This window comes from Balaenoptera musculus, chromosome 1 (genome assembly GCF_009873245.2).
Source record: "Balaenoptera musculus isolate JJ_BM4_2016_0621 chromosome 1, mBalMus1.pri.v3, whole genome shotgun sequence".
Taxonomy (NCBI): Eukaryota; Metazoa; Chordata; class Mammalia; order Artiodactyla; family Balaenopteridae; genus Balaenoptera; species Balaenoptera musculus.
This window is the reverse complement of record NC_045785.1, coordinates 114,145,528-114,165,334: the sequence shown is the minus strand read 5'-3', so window position 1 is coordinate 114,165,334 and position 19,807 is coordinate 114,145,528. Positions and strand designations below refer to the sequence as shown.

The 19,807-nt window shown below is 57.1% G+C and overlaps 1 protein-coding gene across 3 annotated transcripts; it reads left to right on the top strand.

Annotated features, from left to right (window-relative positions):
* The first annotated feature begins 1,716 nt into the window (after positions 1–1,716).
* INSRR (insulin receptor related receptor) lies at positions 1,717–17,532 on the top strand. Of its 3 annotated transcripts, XM_036836278.1 has the most exons (23): positions 1,717–1,769; positions 2,125–2,284; positions 5,888–6,439; positions 8,011–8,314; positions 8,409–8,551; positions 8,765–8,909; positions 9,765–9,979; positions 10,262–10,388; positions 11,781–12,034; positions 12,248–12,415; positions 12,508–12,703; positions 12,891–12,932; positions 13,010–13,230; positions 13,462–13,598; positions 13,683–13,845; positions 14,091–14,196; positions 14,889–14,941; positions 15,125–15,354; positions 15,834–15,944; positions 16,075–16,234; positions 16,535–16,664; positions 16,797–16,931; positions 17,209–17,532. In XM_036836278.1, exons 2-23 carry the CDS (start codon positions 2,200–2,202, stop codon positions 17,450–17,452), a joined length of 3,921 nt encoding a protein of 1,306 aa, XP_036692173.1. In that variant the 5' UTR covers positions 1,717–1,769; positions 2,125–2,199; the 3' UTR covers positions 17,453–17,532. The 3 variants fall into 3 exon arrangements, with proteins under 3 accessions (XP_036692173.1, XP_036692163.1, XP_036692155.1); XM_036836268.1 differs by having other exon boundaries at positions 1,762–2,284; positions 8,861–8,909; XM_036836260.1 differs by having other exon boundaries at positions 1,762–2,284; positions 11,796–12,034.
* Positions 17,533–19,807: the final 2,275 nt, after the last annotated feature.

The window sequence follows — 19,807 nt, the reverse complement described above, 5'->3', positions numbered from 1 at the left end:
CCAGGAAAGGGCGGAGCCAGCGGCCCCCGCCCGGCCTCGCCCCGCCCCCTCTGACTCCAACCCCTCCCCCTCCTCTTCTAAGTCCCCAACTTTGCCCCCACCCTGGCAGCCTACTCCCCCAAGATCCCCCCAGCTCCAGGAGACGCGGAAGGGCAGCCGCAGAACTCCTCGGAGGTGTCTGCTGGGAGTAGGGGAACTGGAAAGTTGATACATTATTTCTCCCAGCCTACAGAAGCTGCATTTAGGGGGGAGGGGAGATGACTGAGCTTTGGGAAAGCTTGCCGTCCAGGTCATCCTAGCCAGCCCCCGGCCTCACATCTCACTCCGCACGGGGCGCGTGCCTGAGGGAGTGTGCATGTCACTTGGGATAAATTAGGTGAAACACTCTCTAAAGCCTAGAAAGAAATGGGAAGGGATCCCCAAAAGACCAAACGCAGAACCTGGGGAAGGAAAACAGAAGAGACAGAAAGGGAAGGTGTCGCCCCCAAACAGCCGGAGAATGGAGACCCGGGACCCGAGACGCCGATTTCCAGGAGAGGCCACAGGGTGGCGCTGGAAGCCCGCGCGCAAAGGTGTGAGCTCCGCCGAGGTTGGGTGGGTGGGGGCGCCGTCGGCAGCCCCCACTGCGCGGCGCCTGGCGACCCAGCGTCAGCCACTGACCCGGGCCAGCCGGCACTGGCCCCCAGGCTGGGTAGGGCCAAGCTGGGCTGGGCTGGCATCGATCGCTGTTCTGACAAGAGCATCGATTTCTGCGCGGAGAAATTAATAGCTCTCTTAGCTCCTCGGACGCGGGAGCCGCCCGCGGGCGGAGCTGGGGACCCGTCGGTCCAAGGAGGCCGCGCACCCGGAAAGCCCCGGGTCCCCAGCAGCAGTCACAGGGCAGGTCCCAGCCCCTTCACCCCGCGGGCCTCAAGCCGGGGAGAGGGGAAGGAAGAGGGGTTCTGGAGGATGGACTTTTGGAGAAGGGTAGGGCAGACAAGGGCCCAAGGAACCCGCAAAGGAAGCCCTCCGAGAGGAGAGTTTTCTCCACCAGGGCCCCAGCAAAGACTGTCCCCCAATTTCCCGAGACAGAGACAGACCGACCGACCAAGTAGCCTGAATTCAGGAAGGTGACGAGACAGAAGCGGGGCCCCACGGGGTCATTGCCCTCTCCACGAGGATTTTGGTTGGAACCAAGGGACTTAACTAGGACAGAGCCTTGCGCCCGAAAGCGGAAGTGACAGGCTCCTAAGGAGGTTGCCAGGGGCTCAAAGAGGCGAAGGACTTGACTATTCGGGAGACAGGTCGCATTCCCGCCGGGTTTCAAGCTCACCGGGTCGCTGCTGCCAGCAGTTAACCCGCAGGTGTCAAGGCAGCAGGTGGCCGAACTTAGAACCACCCTTTCCCGAGGGGCCCGGTCGCTCGCCGCCGCTCCGGCCGGCAGTGCAGCCCCAATTGGGAGAAGTCCGCAGGGGCGAGGGAGGGGGGACCCACCTCAGACGCAGCGGGACTGGGGGGAACTCTGTTCTTGGCCCACCATCCCCCTGTATTTTGGCCTTATTTCCCCAACAGACCTGTCCACCCCTGAGTTGTCAGGCTAAATATTTTGGCTTGGCGGGAGGGGCGGAGAGAACCGAGAGGTCCCAGCAAACCAATCCGTTCGGTCTGGGGTGGGGAGGCGGGAGCTGGGCGCGGCCCCTGCGTGCCACCCAGGGAGATACCGCGGCAGCGCGGCCAGCTGGCGCTGGGGAGCCGAGCGCGCCCGGAGGGATCCGGGGAGACTGTCCCCGGCGAGTCCCGCGCTCCCCGGGACCCCCCGCTCCTCTCCTCTGCCTGTTCCCCGGGCTTCTGCTCCGCCCTCGGGGTTGACCGGCCTCTTGCGCTGCCTTTTGCTCTGCACCCTGTGTGACTTTGTTTCCCTGGAAGCCTCTCTGAGTCTCTCCCCGTTGCTGTCTGCATCTCTGTCCTCATCTCTCTGTCTCTGTGTTCACGCTGAGTCTCTGGCTCCAGCAGCCTGTCACCGTCTGTGTCTCTGTGGCTCTCATTACTTTTTTTCTGTCTCCTACCATCTCTGTGTGGGATTCTTTGTCACTCTGCCCCTTCCCTTCCCCTTCCCTCTGAAGCTTGCATCTCTGTGTCCCTTAGGGCCTGTCAGGTCCTTCTCCTCCCTGGAGCCATCTGGAGAAGAGCCAGGACTGGGCACAAGGCAGGACTAGGACAATGGCAGTGCCCAGTCTGTGGCCATGGGTAGCCTGCCTGCTTGTGATCCTCCTCTCCTTGGGATTTAGCCTGGACACTCGCGAGGGTGAGTCCCCAGCACTGTCTCCTGGAGCCCCATCTCCCTTCCAGCAGACTGGGAGGCCAAACACTGAGCTTCCAGCCAGAACACATCTATTTACTTACTTCGACATGAAGACTGGGGTTAGGTCTCAGAAGGACTTCCCACCAGGAGGAGCATTTAGTTCCCAGAGATGGGTGTTTTCCTCTCAGTTCCCTGGGAAATGAGAAGGACCCTGAAACAGGGATGAATAGATGTCCTCCATTCCTGCTTATGAAACAGTGATCCCAGTAAAGCCTGAACGAGAATCAAAATGAGGGGGTTAGTCTTAGAGGTCTTTTCTAGAGCCACTGAATGGGAAAGGGGCCAGGATGGGAAGGGGAGCTGAAAACTAGGCACCAGTAAGTAACTGAACCCATTGTGCAGACAGGAAACTGAAGCTCAGAGAATTGAGAGATCAAGCTAGACTGGGGTCCTGAGCTCCTGCCTCCAGGTTCTGTCCCACGTCCCCCACTTTGAGGGCCCATCCGCTGGGGTAGGAGGCTTCTTTTAATTAGTCCCCAGGCTAAACACTTCCCATGTGTAGCGTTTTGGGGGTTGGGACCATGTAGACAAAGTGGCCCTCATGAGGGTGCTGGGGGCTTGGCAAGGAGAGGAAAAAGTGCTGAGAGTGGAAGATTCAAAGGCGGAAGGATGAAGAGATGTCCCTTTCCCCACACCCACCATTCCCTTCCAGACTGAGGAAGCTCAGGAATCCAGTTCTCTGTGCCTGCCTGAGGGGGTCCCGTGATGCCCTCAGACTGGGGACTTCCAGGGGCAGAGCAGGGTCTCCCTTTCCTGCAGAGACAGAGGGGTGATGTGAATGGGTTGGGGCAGGGGGTCCCCTGAAGAGTGCTAGTCACAGAGGCACTGCCTGCAAGGCATAGCCCCACCCCCTGCACCCTTCCCCTCCTCCACCCTTCCCCTCCTCCTCTGCTGTGCCAGGACAGGGCATAGCAAATGCCAGCCAGGAGCATAGTTGTCAGGACAGGAGCACGGCCCTGGGGGCAGGGGGGCGGGGGAGGGCGGTGTTTGGTCAGGGGACCCAGATGTCCCGTTCCCAGTGCAGCTCTGCACACCACCATGTCCTGAGGAGAGGCAGGCAGGGGTTAACCTGTGTAGGTCGTAGATTTGTTTTTCCAAATGACTCCCATCAGGGGAGCCCTAGAAAGGCTGGGGCATGACGGGAAGTGGCATGTGGGCTCCTGAGAGAACCCCCCATCTGCCTGCAGAGCCTGATTGGCCTTTGCCTGGAGGGACTAGAAGTGTTTTCTCATTCTCCCTCTCTGTGTGTGTGCATGTGTGCCTGCATGTGTTCAGACACACACACACACACACACACACACACACACACAGAGTTGCTGGGTAGAGCCAAGCACAGGGACCACTAATGACAACAGGGAGAAGGTGTGAAGTAAGCCCCAGGGGGCCAGCCTAGCCTGGCCACCCCCTTTTAACCATCAGGGGATGGGCCTGGGTATGTATGATGGGTGCATTGTTTCTTGAGGGCTGGGTAGGAAGGGAGGGAGTGGAGGCTGGAGAGGTTAGCAGGACTTGAATGGCAAGCTGAAGGATTCAGACCTGAATCTTCCTGAGTGGGGACCATGGAAGGTATCCTTGGGAGAAGTGAGTGCAGGGACCAGGTATCCAGCCCATTAGGAGAATGGTCCTACGTGCCTTGGGGAAAGAAAGAAAAGGGGGGCTGGAGCCCTGCGATCCAAAGAAGCCAGACACACCCAGGTCCCCGAGGGAGGAGTGGACTTGGGATCCAGATGTCCATCGATTCAACCCACAACCCCTGAGTGCCCAGTGGTTCCTGCCCTGAACTGGGCACCATGTGGGGATGCTGACTAACAAGGGTCCCACCCTCAGCAACCTCCCTCCTTGGAGGGGATGACAGACAGACAGAAAGCAATGTTGGGGCAATACCCCAGGTGTTCTGGTGTGGATGCTGGACTAAGTGCAGCTGAGCCTGAAGTGATTAACTCAGAGGGTCAGGGAAGGTGGGGGCTTGACCTGAGGCTTTCAGGACAAGAACTGAGGGTGTTGGCAGGCCAAGGAACTCTTCTGAGGCTGTAGGTATTAGCGGGACCCAGTTTATCAACACCCTGGAATGTCAGGCTGAGGAATTTAAACTTGAACTTTTGGCAATGGGAGCCACGGAATGTCCCTTCGAGAGTAAACAGGTGCAGGGACCAGGCATCTAGCTTTCTCAGGCCTGGGAGAGAAGTGGAGTGTCTGAAGCTCAGACTACTGCTTCCCAGTCACAGATTTCATTCATTCATTCCTTCATCAAATATTTATTGAGCACCAATTTCGTGCCAGGCACTATACCAGGCACCAAGGATACAGCAATGAATCACACAATGATCCCTGCCGTTCTGGAGCTTACAATAAACAAAATAAATAAGTAAATTGTATATCAGCCAGTGTTAAGCATTTGGAGAAAAATTAAGTAGGAAGGGGAGTGGGACTTCCCTGGTGGTGCAGTGGTTAAGAATCTGCCTGCTAATGCAGGGGACACGGGTTCGAGCCCTAGTCCGGGAGGATCCCACATGGCTCAGAGCAACTAAGCCCGTGTGCCACAACTACTGAGCCTGCGCTCTAGAGCCCGCAAGCCACAACTACTGAGCCCACGTGACACAACTACTGAAGTCCGCGTGCCTAGAGCCTGTGCTCCGCAACAAGAGAAGCCACCGCAATGAGAAGCCCACACACCGCCAGAAGAGAAGCCCCCACTCACCACAACTAGAGAAAGCCCGCGCAGCAGCAAAGACCCAACGCAGCCAAAAATAAATAAATAATTTATTTATTAAAAAAAAAAAAGTAGGAAGGGGAGTAGGGAGTGTTGCCATATTAAATAGGATGGTCAGAGAAGTCCTCATTGAGAAGGTGACATCTGAGCAAAGACTTAAAAGAGGTGAGGGAGCCATTGAGAGGGAAGAGTGTTCTAGCCAGAGGGAACAGAAAGTGCAAAGACCCCAAGGCAGAAGCTTGGCTAGCTTGTTTGAGGAACAGCAACGTGGCCAGTGTGTCTGAAGACGAGAGAGAAAGCGGGTGAAGTTGGAGAGTTGCAGGGGCCCTGTAGGCTGTGGTAAGGACTTCGGCTTTTCATCAGCGAGATGAAAGCCATTGGGGAGTTTTGAGCAGTGGAGGAGAGTGATCCAGCTTGTGCGTTGTGTTTCCACTCTGGCTATAGAGGGGAGGAGAGAAGAAAGAGGGGACGGGGTGGAGGTGAGGAGACTATTTAGGAAGCTATTACTGTAAAGCCAGGAACAGATGATGGTGAAAGCAGTTCGGGTGGCTCTGGATATATTTTAAAGGTAGAGCCCACAGAGTACAGGGGTTAGAGAAGGAAAGGAATCATGGAGGCTTTAGCTTCGGAGTCTGACTGCAAGAATGAAGTTGCAATCAACTGAGAAGGGGACGTGAGTTTGGGAGGGAAGGTCAGGAGCTCACTTTTGTCCATGTTGGCTCATCTGGTGGGGGTCCTCCAAGCTGCCAATGAGGCCTCTGAAGCCCAGGGAGGAGGTCACGCAAGGGGTGCTTGGCCCAAACGGTACTGAGGGCTACTTGCACTTGTACCCACAGTGTGCCCCAGCCTGGACATCCGCTCAGAGGTGGCAGAGCTGCGTCGGCTGGAAAACTGCAGCGTGGTGGAGGGCCACCTGCAGATCCTGCTCATGTTCACAGCCACCGGCGAGGACTTCCGTGGCCTCAGCTTCCCACGCCTCACTCAGGTCACCGACTACCTGCTGCTCTTCCGTGTCTATGGCCTGGAGAGCCTGCGTGACCTCTTCCCCAACCTAGCGGTCATCCGCGGTGCCCGCCTCTTCCTGGGCTACGCGCTGGTCATCTTTGAGATGCCGCACCTGCGGGACGTGGGGCTGCCAGCGCTGGGGGCCGTGCTGAGTGGGGCTGTGCGCGTGGAGAAGAACCAGGAGCTCTGCCACCTCTCCACCATTGACTGGGGCCTGCTGCAGCCTTCACCTGGCGCCAACCACATTGTGGGCAACAAGCTGGGCGAGGAGTGTGCCGACGTGTGCCCCGGCGTGCTGGGCGCCACTGGCGAGCCCTGTGCCAGGACCACCTTCAGCGGGCACACCGACTACAGGTGCTGGACCTCCAGCCACTGCCAGAGAGGTGGGCACTGGCACAGAACACGACTAGGGGGCACAGAGGGGGCAGGGTCAAATGGGGCTGGCTGGCCGTAAGATGGTATGGGTAAGTACTTTGCTGACACTATTTATTTTAATCCTCACTCATCCTATGAGGGAGGTGCTGTTGCTATTCCAGTTTTGCAGATGAGGAAACTGAGGCTCAGAAAAGTTAAACAACTGATGTAGCATAAGGCAGTCAAGGGGTGGGCACAAGACAGCATCAGGTAGTTATGGAGAGACAGTAAATAAGTTGGACATGGTGAGGAGGGGAAGGGTGGCATGAATGGGTACAAGGCAGCTGCACAAGAAGCAGTATGGGGCAGTGGGCAAGAGTGAAGCCAACTGGCCTGTGTTTGAATCTCAGCTCTACTACTTACCAGCTATGTTTATTTAGCTTATCTGTGCCTCAGTTTCCTCATCTGTAAAACGATCAGAGCATTGTGATGAAGAATGAGCTATTCTGTAAAACATTAGAGCAGTGCCTGGGCCATGTTAGCAGTTCTATGCTTCTGATAAAAATGGCCACAGCACAGGCCGGCAGTATTGAAATGGGAAGGTTAGGAGCTGGGTGGAAGGAGAAAGGAGGAGGTGACAGATGAATGACAGGGCAGGTGAGGACAAATTATGTGAAGTGGGATCTTCTTTAGGAGGTAAGGTGCATGGAGGGGAAACAGAAGGAAAGAGTGGAGAAAAGGAGGAGTGGAATAAGGAGGGGATGGTTGGAGGAGGAAGTGAAAGTTATAGGGGAGGGAAAGAAGACCTTCAGAGACTGGGAGCAGATCTGGGGTCCCCAAGCTGGGGCTCTTTCCACGCAGCTCCTGGAGGTCAGCTCCCCTCACCCCAATGCCTCAGCATGAGGGCAGAAGAGTAACCAGATCCCTGCTGTATCCACTGGGCCCCACCTCCCCAATATCTCCCTGTTGGCTGTAAACACAGCTGCTGCATGTCCTTCTCGTGTATAGTGTCAACACACCCTGGCTGACCCTTGCCACACGCATCGCTCCCACAGACATCCAGCTGCCGCTGTGCAGAGTAGCCAGGCCATTGGCACCCAGCCCCAAACCCATCCACATCTGCTTGGGGCCACCTCCCACCCAGGGCAGAGCGCTGAAGAGGGAGGAAGTATGGGCAGGGGCATGGGTCAAATGACCGGGGATGGTCCCTCCTTCTACACACTCCCAGGCCCACCTTGCCCTGGGCCTCACTCCTCAGGAGAAGCTGACTTGTTCACCTTGGCCCCATGCCCAGCAATGATCTGGGCACTAGGCCTAGACAGGACAGCAGGCTGGGGAGCAGCAGCCCTTATAGACAAGGTCACTGCTTGGTCCTGAGTTCTGACACCCCTGACTAGGCACTGTGGGAGGTGAGGAGTCACAGAGAGGGGCCACGGTCCCTATCTTCAAGAGCCCCTGTCTGCGGAAAACAGAGTGGGCAACCAGTGTCATCTGAGCTGGAGGGATTTGGGTGCAGACTAAGAGTGTTAGCCCAGGAGGAGGGGCTGGGGCCAGGACCAAGGAGGTGTGGGTAAGGTCTAATGCAGCACTCTGCCCGCAGTGTGCCCCTGTCCCCGTGGGCTGGCCTGCACAGTTAGGGGTGAGTGCTGCCACACTGAATGCCTGGGAGGCTGCAGCCGGCCAGAAGACCCCCATGCCTGTGTCGCCTGCCGCCACCTCTACTTCCAGGGTGCCTGCCACAGGGCGTGCCCTCCAGGCACCTACCAGCATGAGTCCTGGCGCTGCGTCACGGCCGAGCACTGTGCCAGCCTGCGCTCTGTGCCTGGCCGCGCCTCCACCTTCGGCATCCACCAGGGTAGTTGCCTGGCCCAATGCCCTCCAGGCTTCACCCGTAATGACAGCAGGTGAGTGTCGGGTGGGCGGGGGGCACCCTTGGAGCAGTGAGGAGGCCCACACTGGTCCAGGGCTCATGCCACATCCTCTGCTTGCCCCTACTAGCATATTCTGCCACAAATGCGTGGGGCTATGCCCCAAAGAGTGCAAAGTGGGCACCAAGACCATCGACTCTGTCCAGGCAGCACAGGATCTGGTGGGCTGCACCCACGTGGAAGGGAGCCTCATCCTCAATCTTCGTCAAGGCTGTTAGTGCCTTCCTCAGGACCATACCTCTCCTCCTGGCCACACCCTTCCTCCTGGCCACACCCCTTACAATGATCCAGCTGAAGCACCACTTTCCACCATCCTGGGTCCCAGCCCTGAGGGCCCCCTTCCCTTGGCCCCCGTTCAGCTCCCCCCTCCCAGTGGAACCATCACTTTCCTTGCCCCTGCTCCAGCCCTGTCTTCCCCATTCCCAGATAACCTGGAGCTGGAGCTGCAGCACAGCCTGGGACTGGTAGAGACCATCACTGGCTTCCTCAAAATCAAGCACTCCTTTGCCCTCGTGTCCCTAGGCTTTTTCAAGAACCTCAAACTAATCCGGGGGGACACCATGGTGGATGGGTAAGGGGTCAGAAATAGTTCCCTCTATCTCATCTCCTCCCCAACACTCCCAAAACTGTGGTGAAGAGTATGGGAACCAGCTCTGCTACTTACTAGCTGTGTGACTCTGGGTAGGTTATTTAACTTCTCTGGTCCTCAACTTTCTCATCTGTGAAATGGGGCTAATATAACTCTACTTATTTCTTAGGGCTGTTGTGAATATTACTTAAGTTGTTATGTATAAAGCACTTAAAACAGAGCCTGAAACAAAGTATATATTACTATATAAAATTATAGTTACATATAACTCTATATGTATTGGCTATAATTGTTATCATCTGATCCTCTTAGCTGCAGAGCAAGACTGCCTGGGTTTGAAACCCATTCCTACCTTTACCAGTCGAGGCCTACCCTTAACGTAGCCAGGATTTTTCAAAATAATGTTTTAAATTACCATCCAGCCAAGTGGTTTCTCATGTACCCCCAGGGGTGCCCCCGCTCCAGCTGGAGAGGCATAGCCCCACGCTGAGTCCCACTCCTCCCTGTGTCCCCAAAGCCAGGACAGAACCTGGCACATAGCAGGTGCTCAGTTAATGTGAGATGAGGGAAGGAGGGAGGCAGAAAAACAGTTAACCCCATTTCACTGATGAGGAAAACACAGAGTGTGGGTGACTTGCCGGACCTCACATTTCTGGTCAGTGGCACCGAGTGGGTGTGTACGAATGCCCCATGTGTACTGGTGTGGGTGGGCTGCTGTGTGCCCCTCCTTCCCTGTGCCCCCAGTGCAGCCCCTTTGGGAAGAACCCGTAAGACACCCCCTTCCTCACCCCTTGCCCCCACCGGCCGTGCAGAGCAAGGTTCCCTGGCCTCCCCCAGGAACTACACTCTGTATGTGCTGGACAACCAGAACCTGCAGCAGCTGGGCTCCTGGGTGGCTGCGGGGCTCACCATTCCCGTGGGCAAGATATACTTCGCCTTCAACCCACGCCTCTGCCTGGAACACATCTACCGCTTGGAGGAGGTGACTGGCACGAAGGGACGGCAAAACAAGGCAGAGATCAACCCCCGCACCAACGGAGACCGAGCTGCCTGTGAGGCCCAATACCCCAACCCCTGGCACCCTGGCAGTGAGAGATGTGACCCCAAGGAACACCCAGACGCGCGCACACGCTGACCTTCACACACACTGAAATACACCAGACATGCTCCCGGGTGGAAGAGGACGCTTGAAGGGGTCAATGTGATAAGTTCTCTTCAGAGGCCACGTTGGGGGTGGGATGCTGCGGCGTCAGGGTGGGGGGTTGGGAGTAGGCGGCTCAAGCAGGTGCTCTCAACACGGTCAAGAGCAAGCGTTCGCCCTTCACCCCGACCAGGCCAGACTCGCACCCTGCGCTTCGTGTCCAACGTGACGGAGGCCGACCGTATCTTGCTGCGCTGGGAGCGCTTCGAGCCGCTGGAGGCTCGCGACCTACTCAGCTTCATCGTGTACTACAAGGAGTCGTGAGTGGCGGGGGCGGGGCCAGAGTGGGTGGGGCCAGAGCGGGGGCGGGGCCAGAGCGGGCCGGGGTCAGAGCCCGACCAGGTCAATTTGTTCACGACCGCAGGCAGGTGAGGGCAGAGCCCCGGGGGGCTGTGGAGAGCCAGCAAGCCAGGACCCCAGAGTCGCACTCCCTCGTAGGGCCCACGTCTGGCTCTCTCCTCTCACCTTCTTCATCCCTTCGTGCCTCAGTTTCACCTTAACCAGTGATGAGGAGAGGACAATCAGGATTTCTGAAAGCCCAGGAGAGGCGCCCTGCTGGGAAGGCCTGGATAATTAAACTTCAATTCACTATGCTTATGTTTCGTACTGAACACATGCTCCTGCCCCAGCAGCGGTTTGGGAAGTACCCACTAATTTGGCCAGTTTTATGCATATCTTTGCCAGCATTTCATTAAAGCCCGAGGAAAGGAGGGAGCAGGGACAACCAAGGACCAGCTGCTCTTTTCTTTGGAGAGAATGTACTGACCATAGCAGGATGGATAGTGGTTAGACCACAGGAAGAACTTCTCCAAAAGCATGGGTAGGGATCAAAAATAGAATTCCTTAGAGAAGAGAGATGGATTTGGGAAGGCAAGCTGGGAGGGCAGGAGTGAGGAGTACTAGCCCTCTGTGGTAGATAGAAGATGGGAGCCACCTGGTTTGGAATCATTTCCTGTGAATTAAAATGGAGAGATCTTAGTTGCCCACTAGCACAGGGCCTGGCCTGGGAGGAAGGGAGAAATACTAATGGTGGGAGGCCTGCTCACAGGGCCAAGACTCTCCTAGGCCTCAGTGGAAGATGAAGGACTCTAGCACGAGGAGCTGGAGAGTTTGTCAAATACAGATTCCTGGGCCCCGCTCCCACAGATTCTGATTCCTTCAGTCCTGGGCAGGGCCCATAAATCTGCATTTCTAACAAGTTTCAGCATTCAGGTAATGCTGAATCTTCTGGGCCATGGACCACACGTTAAGGAATGCTAACATGGACTGCAAGGTAAAGCCCCGGCCTCCCACCCCTACCCACCGGTTGTAGAGCTCACATTCTGCAGGACTATACACAGCTGCCTTTGGACTCAAAGGGCAGAGAATCTTCGAGGTCTTTCAGGAAACTCCCCTAGCATCTGCCTTGCAGTGTGGCTATGGCTGTGCTCCCTTAGAGATATACTGGGGATCCTGGCTCAATTCCAGCTCTGAGCAGACCCACTCAGTGAGTGTGTCCTGCCCACAAGGCACCTGCCCCAAAGGGCAGACCCACACCTGCTTCTGAATGCCCTCGTACTGGAAGAAGCATGACAATGACAGTCTTGGAGTGATTCAGAGAGGAGCGGGATGCTAGAAACTGGGGTTGGGGCTGAGCTGCCCCTCATCTCTAGGGATGGGGTGTTCAGCCCATTCCAGAATGCCACAGAGCATGTAGGTCCAGATGCCTGTGGGGCCCAGAGCTGGAACCTACTGGATGTGGAACTGCCCCTAAGCCGCACCCAGGAGCCAGGTGTGACCCTAACCCCGCTCAAGCCCTGGACACAGTACGCAGTGTTTGTGCGGGCCATCACGCTGACCACTGCAGAGGACAGCCCCCACCAAGGAGCCCAAAGCCCCATCATCTACCTCCGAACCTTACCTGCAGGTAGGCTGAAGCCTTTGAAGGGGGTTGGGAGCTAAATGCCTGGGTCCTAGTGAGAATGGGGGAACCCAAGCACCAGAAATAGAGAAGCTGGGTCACTGAACACCGGGCCTATAGAGGCTGGGAGGCCGGACCTCAGAGAGAGGGGCCCTTAACCAGACAGTATTTGAAAGGGGGATCTGCAGCCCCTCAGTTGTACCCTACTCACACCCCCAGCACCCACAGTGCCCCAGGACGTCATCTCCACGTCCAACTCCTCCTCCCACCTGCTGGTGCGCTGGAAGCCACCGACCCAGCGCAACGGAAACATCACCTACTACCTGGTGCTGTGGCAACGCCTGGCAGAGGACAGCGACCTCTACCTCAATGACTACTGCCACCGCGGTGCGCAGGGAGGAGGCGCGGACCGGAGGGGTTGGGGTGTCGGGCCGCGGGCGCTGCTAGTCTAACTCTTTCCTTCGCCGCCGCCGCACCAGGCTTGCGGCTGCCCACCAGCAACAACGACCCCCGCTTCGACCGCGAAGACGGGGAACTCGAGGCCGACAGGGAGCCTGGCTGCTGCGCTTGCCAGCACCCACCTCCTGGGCAGGTCCTGCCACCGCTGGAGGCACAGGAGGCCTCCTTCCAGAAGAAGTTTGAAAACTTTCTACACAATGCCATCACCATCCCCAAGTGCGTCTCGGCACGAGAGAGCCGGGAGGCCAGGGTGCTGATGAGCGGGGTCTGCGGGCGGGGGACGGGGGGGCGGGGCCTGGGTTGTGGGTGGGTTTGGGAGGCGGTCCGCCGTTGCAGAGGGCACTGGGGCGCCTTCCAGGCGGGCCTGACAGGGCCCACCTCCCCGATCCCCCGGTCTCCCCAGATCCCCTTGGAAGGTGACGTCCATCAATAAGAGCCCTCAAAGGTGAGCGGGGGCGGAGCAGGGGCCGAGAGACGTGGCTCCCGGGACCGGGGCCTGGCTCTGACTTGCGCCCTCCCTAGGGACTCAGGGAGGCACCGCCGGGCAGCCGGGGCCCTCCGGCTTGGGGGGAACAGCTCGGATTTCGAGATCCAGGAGGACAAAGTGCCCCGGGAGCGAGCGGTGCTGAGGGGCCTGCGCCACTTCACAGAGTACCGGATCGACATTCATGCTTGCAACCACGCGGCGCACACTGTGGGCTGCAGCGCTGCCACCTTCGTCTTTGCGCGTACCATGCCCCACAGTAGGTGACCCCCCCCCCAGCTCTACACACCGACCCCAAGGACCCCATCCAATTAGTGCTCCAACTAGCCAGTTTGACCTCCCGCCAACCTCAGGGCCGCAGTTTGCTCACCCTTCCCAGTCCCCATAATCCCAGCGTTTCCTCAAACCTCCCAGTTTAGAGCCCTTGGGTTTGAACATGAAGGTGAGAGGAAATACTTGTGGCCGGGCTGCCTGATGCCCTGTCCCGCAGGAGAGGCTGATGGCATCCCAGGGAAGGTGGCCTGGGAGGCAGCCAGCAAAAGCAGTGTTCTCCTACGCTGGCTTGAGCCACCGGACCCCAACGGACTCATTCTCAAGTACGAAATCAAGTACCGCCGCTTGGGAGAGGTAGGTACCCCAGGAGACACCCTAACCTAGCCCCAATTTGTGCCTCCATCCTCTTCCCAGCCAGCTATTCTGTGTTGCCCTCAGGAGGCCACAGTGCTGTGTGTGTCCCGCCTGCGATATGCCAAGTTTGGGGGCGTCCACCTGGCCCTGCTGCCTCCTGGAAACTACTCTGCCAGAGTTCGGGCAACCTCACTGGCTGGCAATGGCTCCTGGACAGAAGGTGTCGCTTTCTACATCCCTGGCCCAGGTATGCAGAGCCTCTGTCCCAGACCTGTACTCCCAAACAGCCCCACCTGGGTCCCCAGACACATCTCCCATTGTGGAAACCACAGGCCCCTCCACCCCATCCCTCCCCCATCTTCACCTCCCACTGTGGAAAGAGAAGTGTCTACCCTCTGACTTCTCCATCTTTTTTTATTATTATTGTTTTTTTCTTTTTTTTTCTGACTTCTCCATCTTTGACCCAACCCTCTGCTGCCTTCTGGCCACCAGAGGAGGAAGACTCCGGGGGGCTGCACGTCCTTCTCACTGTCACCCCCGTGGGGCTCATGCTGCTCATCATTCTTGCTGCCCTCGGTTTCTTCTACAGCAGGAAGAGGTGATGACAAGTCCCATTGGTTCCCAACCCCCTTCTTCCCTGAGCCCTCATCATAAGGTCAGTGCAATCAGAGGGTAGTAGATGAGACAGCAGAAAGGAATTCCTTAGAAGCAGTAACTCTTCCCCTGGGGGGCGGCATGGAGGAAAGAGACATACCTTTCAGTTAGGGGGACCAACTTGTCCACGTTTGCCTGGGACTTTCCTGATTTTGGTAGTGAAAGTCCCAAATCCTGGGAAACCCCTCAGTCTGGGCATACTGGGTCTGTTGGTCACCAAACTCTTAGCCTGAGAACTAATGAAACTGGTCCTATCATAGCAGGGGGAGAAGCAGGAGACCTCAGGATGTGTCCTGGGATCCTGGGATTCTTGATGTCAGATCCCCCTAGGGCTGGATATGAGAGGGAACTGAGGGCAGGACTTTGATTAGCTGGGTTCTGAGGACTAGCTGAGCAGACAGCAGCTTCTCTACTTCTGTCCTCCCTTTTCCCAGCCTGTCAGATCCCAGATCCCAGGACTAGGACCAAGACTAGCTTGGAAAGTGCTTGGTGTTCCCCAAGGGTCACCCTGATCAGAGCTAGGGGTATGATCAGTAACTTCCTTCCTGCTTGTAATGTCCCTCTTCCTTGTCCTCTGACATTGCTTCTTCCTTCCCGAGGACCCTTCCAGCCTGACCCTCTCACCTCCCATTGCAGAAACAGCACGCTGTATACCTCTGTGAATCCGGAGTACTTCAGTGCTTCTCATAGTAGGTCTGGGGGTGGCTGGACGGGTGGTGTGGGAAAGGGAGACAGGAGGGGAGAAGAGGCAGACTTCCAGACCATCTTGGAGAAGGCAACCTTGGGACCCGAGCCCTTCAGAAGAGAAGAGAAGTGGGTGGAGGTGTGGCAGAGAGCAGTACCCTTGCCTTGTGACTCCCACTTCCTCTCAGTGTACATCCCTGATGAGTGGGAGGTGCCTCGGGAGCAGATCTCCATAATCCGGGAACTGGGCCAGGGCTCTTTTGGGATGGTATACGAGGGGCTGGCACAAGGACTTGAGGTTGGAGAGGAGCTCACGCCCGTGGCCCTGAAGACGGTGAATGAGCTGGCCAGCCCACGAGAACGCATTGAGTTCCTCAAGGAAGCCTCCGTCATGAAGGCATTCAAGTGTCACCATGTGGTAAGGGAGGGTCAAGGGCATTGTCAGGGTCAAAATTAGGGTGAAGTTCATGTGGTAAGAGGGAAAAGATCAGAGATGATTTCAGGGCACCATCAAGTTCAGGGTTGGGCCTGTGGTTAGGATCCTAATTGGGGTAAAGCTCATGGCTGGGGTTAGAGTCAAAACAGGGTCATCATAGGGCCATGGTAGGATCATGGCTAGGGCTGGAATCAGTCATGGTGGAAGTCAATACTGAGTGTTCACATCATTATTAGGATCACGGTCAGAGTTGATTCAATCATGAAGATTGGGATGATAGTCAGATCGATTAAGGTCATGGGTTAACATCAGGGTCATTGTTAGGTCAAGATTAGGGTTATGGTCATGGTTGGGGTTAGGAGGGTTGGTGTCTGGGTCAGTTGTGACAGCAGAACAAGGTTTTGGCCAGGGAGATCAAGGGAGCTGGGTAGACCTACAACCAGGCTCTTTGTCTATCCCAGGTACGTCTCCTGGGTGTGGTGTCTCAGGGCCAGCCAACTCTGGTCATCATGGAGTTAATGACCCGAGGGGACCTCAAGAGCCATCTTCGATCTTTGCGGCCTGAGGCAGAGGTAGGGACCAGGAAGATCCTGGGTGAGGGGCTGGGGAGTTAGAGAGGACTTGGCACAGTTGTAGGGGTAATCATTTGGCAGGAGTCCAGCCTCAAGTTCCTACTTCACTAGCCCCCTCTCTTGGCTCTAGAACAACCCTGGGCTCCCTCGGCCAGCACTGGGAGATATGATCCAGATGGCTGGTGAGATCGCGGATGGCATGGCCTACCTCGCGGCCAACAAGTTTGTGCACCGAGACCTGGCGGCCCGAAACTGCATGGTGTCCCAGGACTTCACCGTCAAGATCGGGGGTACAGAGGGGGCCAGGCGGGTGGGGGCAGCCTGGGTAGAGTGACTCCCCCCTAAGCGAGGCTTGAGGAGACCCAGGCCTGTCCCACAGCTCTGTCCCTGATAGCCCCCAACCCTGGATCTCAGTCTCCTCATCCAAGGGCAGCGGGATTTGGATGGGATGATCTCTGAGGTCCTTTGAGCCCTCACATTCCAGGATTCTTGGAGACTATGGAGGTGGAGAGGGTTGGGAGAGGTATTCCTGGGGCAGGAGCTGGCGAATGGCTCTGCTGCCCCACACCCCGTCTACCCTCACTTTCCAGACTTCGGGATGACTCGAGATGTGTATGAGACAGACTATTACCGCAAGGGCGGGAAGGGGCTGCTGCCTGTGCGCTGGATGGCCCCTGAGTCCCTCAAAGATGGAATCTTCACCACCCACTCGGATGTCTGGTGGGGCCTGGCTGGAGCAGAGGGCTCAGGGGGTGTGGAGGCAGGGCCTTGGGAGAGGCCTGGGTGCACTCCTTAGGGTGCGCTGAGCTGCATTAAGGGTGCTGGGCTCAGGCCCTCCTCCGCGTCCTCCAGGTCCTTTGGCGTGGTGCTCTGGGAGATTGTGACCCTGGCTGAACAACCCTACCAGGGCCTATCCAATGAGCAGGTGCTCAAGTTCGTCATGGATGGCGGGGTCCTAGAGGAGCTGGAGAGCTGTCCCGTTCAGCTGTGAGTCACCCCAGTCTGCCCCTGCCTCGTCCCTGCCCTGCCTATACCTGTCCCACCCCCGTGAGTCTGGCCCACCTCCTCTGATGCTTTTACTTGCACTGATCCCCAGCTCTGAGCCCTCCAACTCAAAATGCCCACTACAACCCCCATTTACTCCCCTGTGACCCTCGCAGACCTAATCCCCCATGATCCCCCCCTACAATCACACTGATTGACCCTCTCAGTGCAGGAGGCAGGACGTGTGCACCCCTCTGACACTGCCCCCCACCTCCACCAGGCAGGAGCTGATGCACCGCTGCTGGCAGCAGAACCCGCGCCTGCGCCCAACTTTTACCCACATCCTGGACAGCATACAGGAAGAGCTGCGGCCCTCCTTCCGCCTCCTTTCCTTCTATTACAGCCCAGAGTGCCGGGGAGCCCGGGCTTCCCTGCTGCCCACAGATGCAGAGCCCGACTCCCCGCCAACCCCTAAAGGGACTTCCTCAGACTTCAGCCCCCAAAATGGGGGTCCAGGGCACTGAGGGGCACCCCATTCCCTGGCTAGTTGGCCTCCCATGGGCAGAGAGGAAGGGACCTGACCTTTTCAGCCATGAGATGCTGAGACAGGGCAGGGGGTGGCCAAGGGGGGCACAGAGAGCAGGAGCAGGACAGATTGGGGGTGACGGGGAGAGCAGAGCAGAGTCATGGCAGGAAAGATTTTCTCAGGAATCTGATCCTCCATGAGAAAGTAATCAAGGCCACAACAGAAGCGGAGGTTAGACTGTGGACAAGACATCCTGCCCTCTGAGTGAGAGAGCCTACTCAGACTAGGAAGAGAGGCCTGCCCGCCCCAGAGGCAGGGTCTAGGGAACCCCACCCTTGGCTTCGCAGCTCCTGTGGGCATCTGGGGCCATCAGCACATTTGAAACCAGATGAGCAGCCAGAATCGGGCCTGGAACCCTCTCAGTCTGTGTTTGGGATGCTGGGTTTGGGCGTCCATGTGACTGCTCCTCTCACCTCCTCCCCTCTGCCCCGTACCGCAGGGGTTGTGGGGAGAACCCAGGGACCCGGGTGAGTGGGTTCCCAGCCTGGCCTGGAGGCCTTCCCTCACCCCTTCCTCTCCTTTGCCATACCCAAAGACCCCAAGCTTGCTGCTCCCCCTTCCTCTTCTCCAGGGCGTTCCCTTGGTGCCGATTCACCCCTTCTCCCAGTCCTTTCCCCCTCAATTCCCCTCCTACCCTTGGATTATTAAGGCTTTAATAGCCTTGCTTCCTCCCTGCCCTCACTTCTGCCCCCCCACCCCTGCCTCTCATGGGAAGACTGGAGAAGGCACAATAAAGGCCGAGGTCTGTTTATACCCTGGTCCCGGGCAGCCCATTATCTCTCCATCTATATGGTGTTAACACTGGATGAACTTCCTCCCTCCCTCCTTGGGGACTTGAGGTGGTGACCCTGAGGCAGTGATATAGGATAAATACAGTGCTGTCAAACACCACCTCCATGAGGACCTGAGCAGCCAGGGTTGCCATGGCAGTGAAGCAGGACCATCCTGCTATTATCTGCAGCTCAGGTGGCCAGAAGCGGTTGAGCCTGGCAGGGGAACCTTTGTATCTGGCCTCCCAGCCTCACCAACCCGTCCCCCACACCTCATCCCTCCCTATTTCCACTGGGCAGACATTTCCTGGGGTATCACAGGACAGACTTGAAGTGGGCAGAACTTGGGGTGGGGGAGGGGTACTGATGACATCACCAGTCCGTGCTGGATGCCCCCCAGGCAAGGCAGGGGACACACGTCAGAGCAGAGTCTGTGTGTCTGGCTCCCTACTGTTATTCCATCCCAGGAGCAGAGATGCCCCGGAGGCAGGTTAAAGGAGCGCATGGGAGTCTGTTTCCAGGCTCTTATGCCAGTGGCGTCAGAGCATTCGAAGGGGAGGAGCTGCAGATGAACGACTTAAAACCTTGGTGAAGGGGGTGGTAGCAGAAGGGGCTGGGCCTGGCTCAAGGCTTTTTCGCATCCTATATCAGCGTTTCCTGCATCCAGGTCCTCAGGGCCAGAGCTCCCATGCTGTCACACACAGGGGTTCTGCGGAGGTTTATACTTCTAAGCGTGCTTGCTCACTCGAGCGCCCGTCCTGAAAACCACAGGTCCTTAAGGCATGAGTGGAGTGTGCATGAGTCTGTGCGAGGCGTCTCTATGATAACAACCACAACTCATACACTATCCTGTTAGGGTCCAGGTGGGCAGCAAGGACCACGTGTCCCACCGCACGCACCCCTGCCCTTCCCTGTCCCTGCCTGTCATTGCTGGCTAAGGCAACAGTGACCCCTAATGGTTGCTGGCGGAACCACAGCTTAGGGAAAAAAAGAGTGGGGAAGGTTGTTCTCTCCTCCCTGTGTTGCTGGTCTCCGGCCACCAGCGAGTACAAGGGAGGAGAGACTCCACACATAAGCCCTGGATCTGAGACCCACACACTCGCACAGCAGACAGGCACACCTGCACTTGCACAGGCCCAGAGGACAGCACTGGGGTCAAGCCCTCTCCCCACCACCCATGTCCCCTAACCTCCACAGGATGGGACACTGCGTGCTCAGGAAGCGCTGGGCATGTGGTTGTGGAAGGGCTTAAAGAAGGGATTGGGAGTTGAAGAAAAGAGGGCTTCAGAAAAACACTGCCTGTGCTTCACCTCCAAAGATGAGCAGGTAGTGACAGGCCCAAAATAACGTTTTGGAGAAAGGTGTAGGGATGCTGGAAGACAAACTCTACTGCCATCTATGTCCTAGAAAAGAAGTGGATGTACATTGTAAATCAACTATACTCCAATAAAATTAAAGGAAAGAAAAGTAGATGTAATAAGGTAGCAAGACAGATGGTGGTTAGACTTCAGAAGGGACTTCCC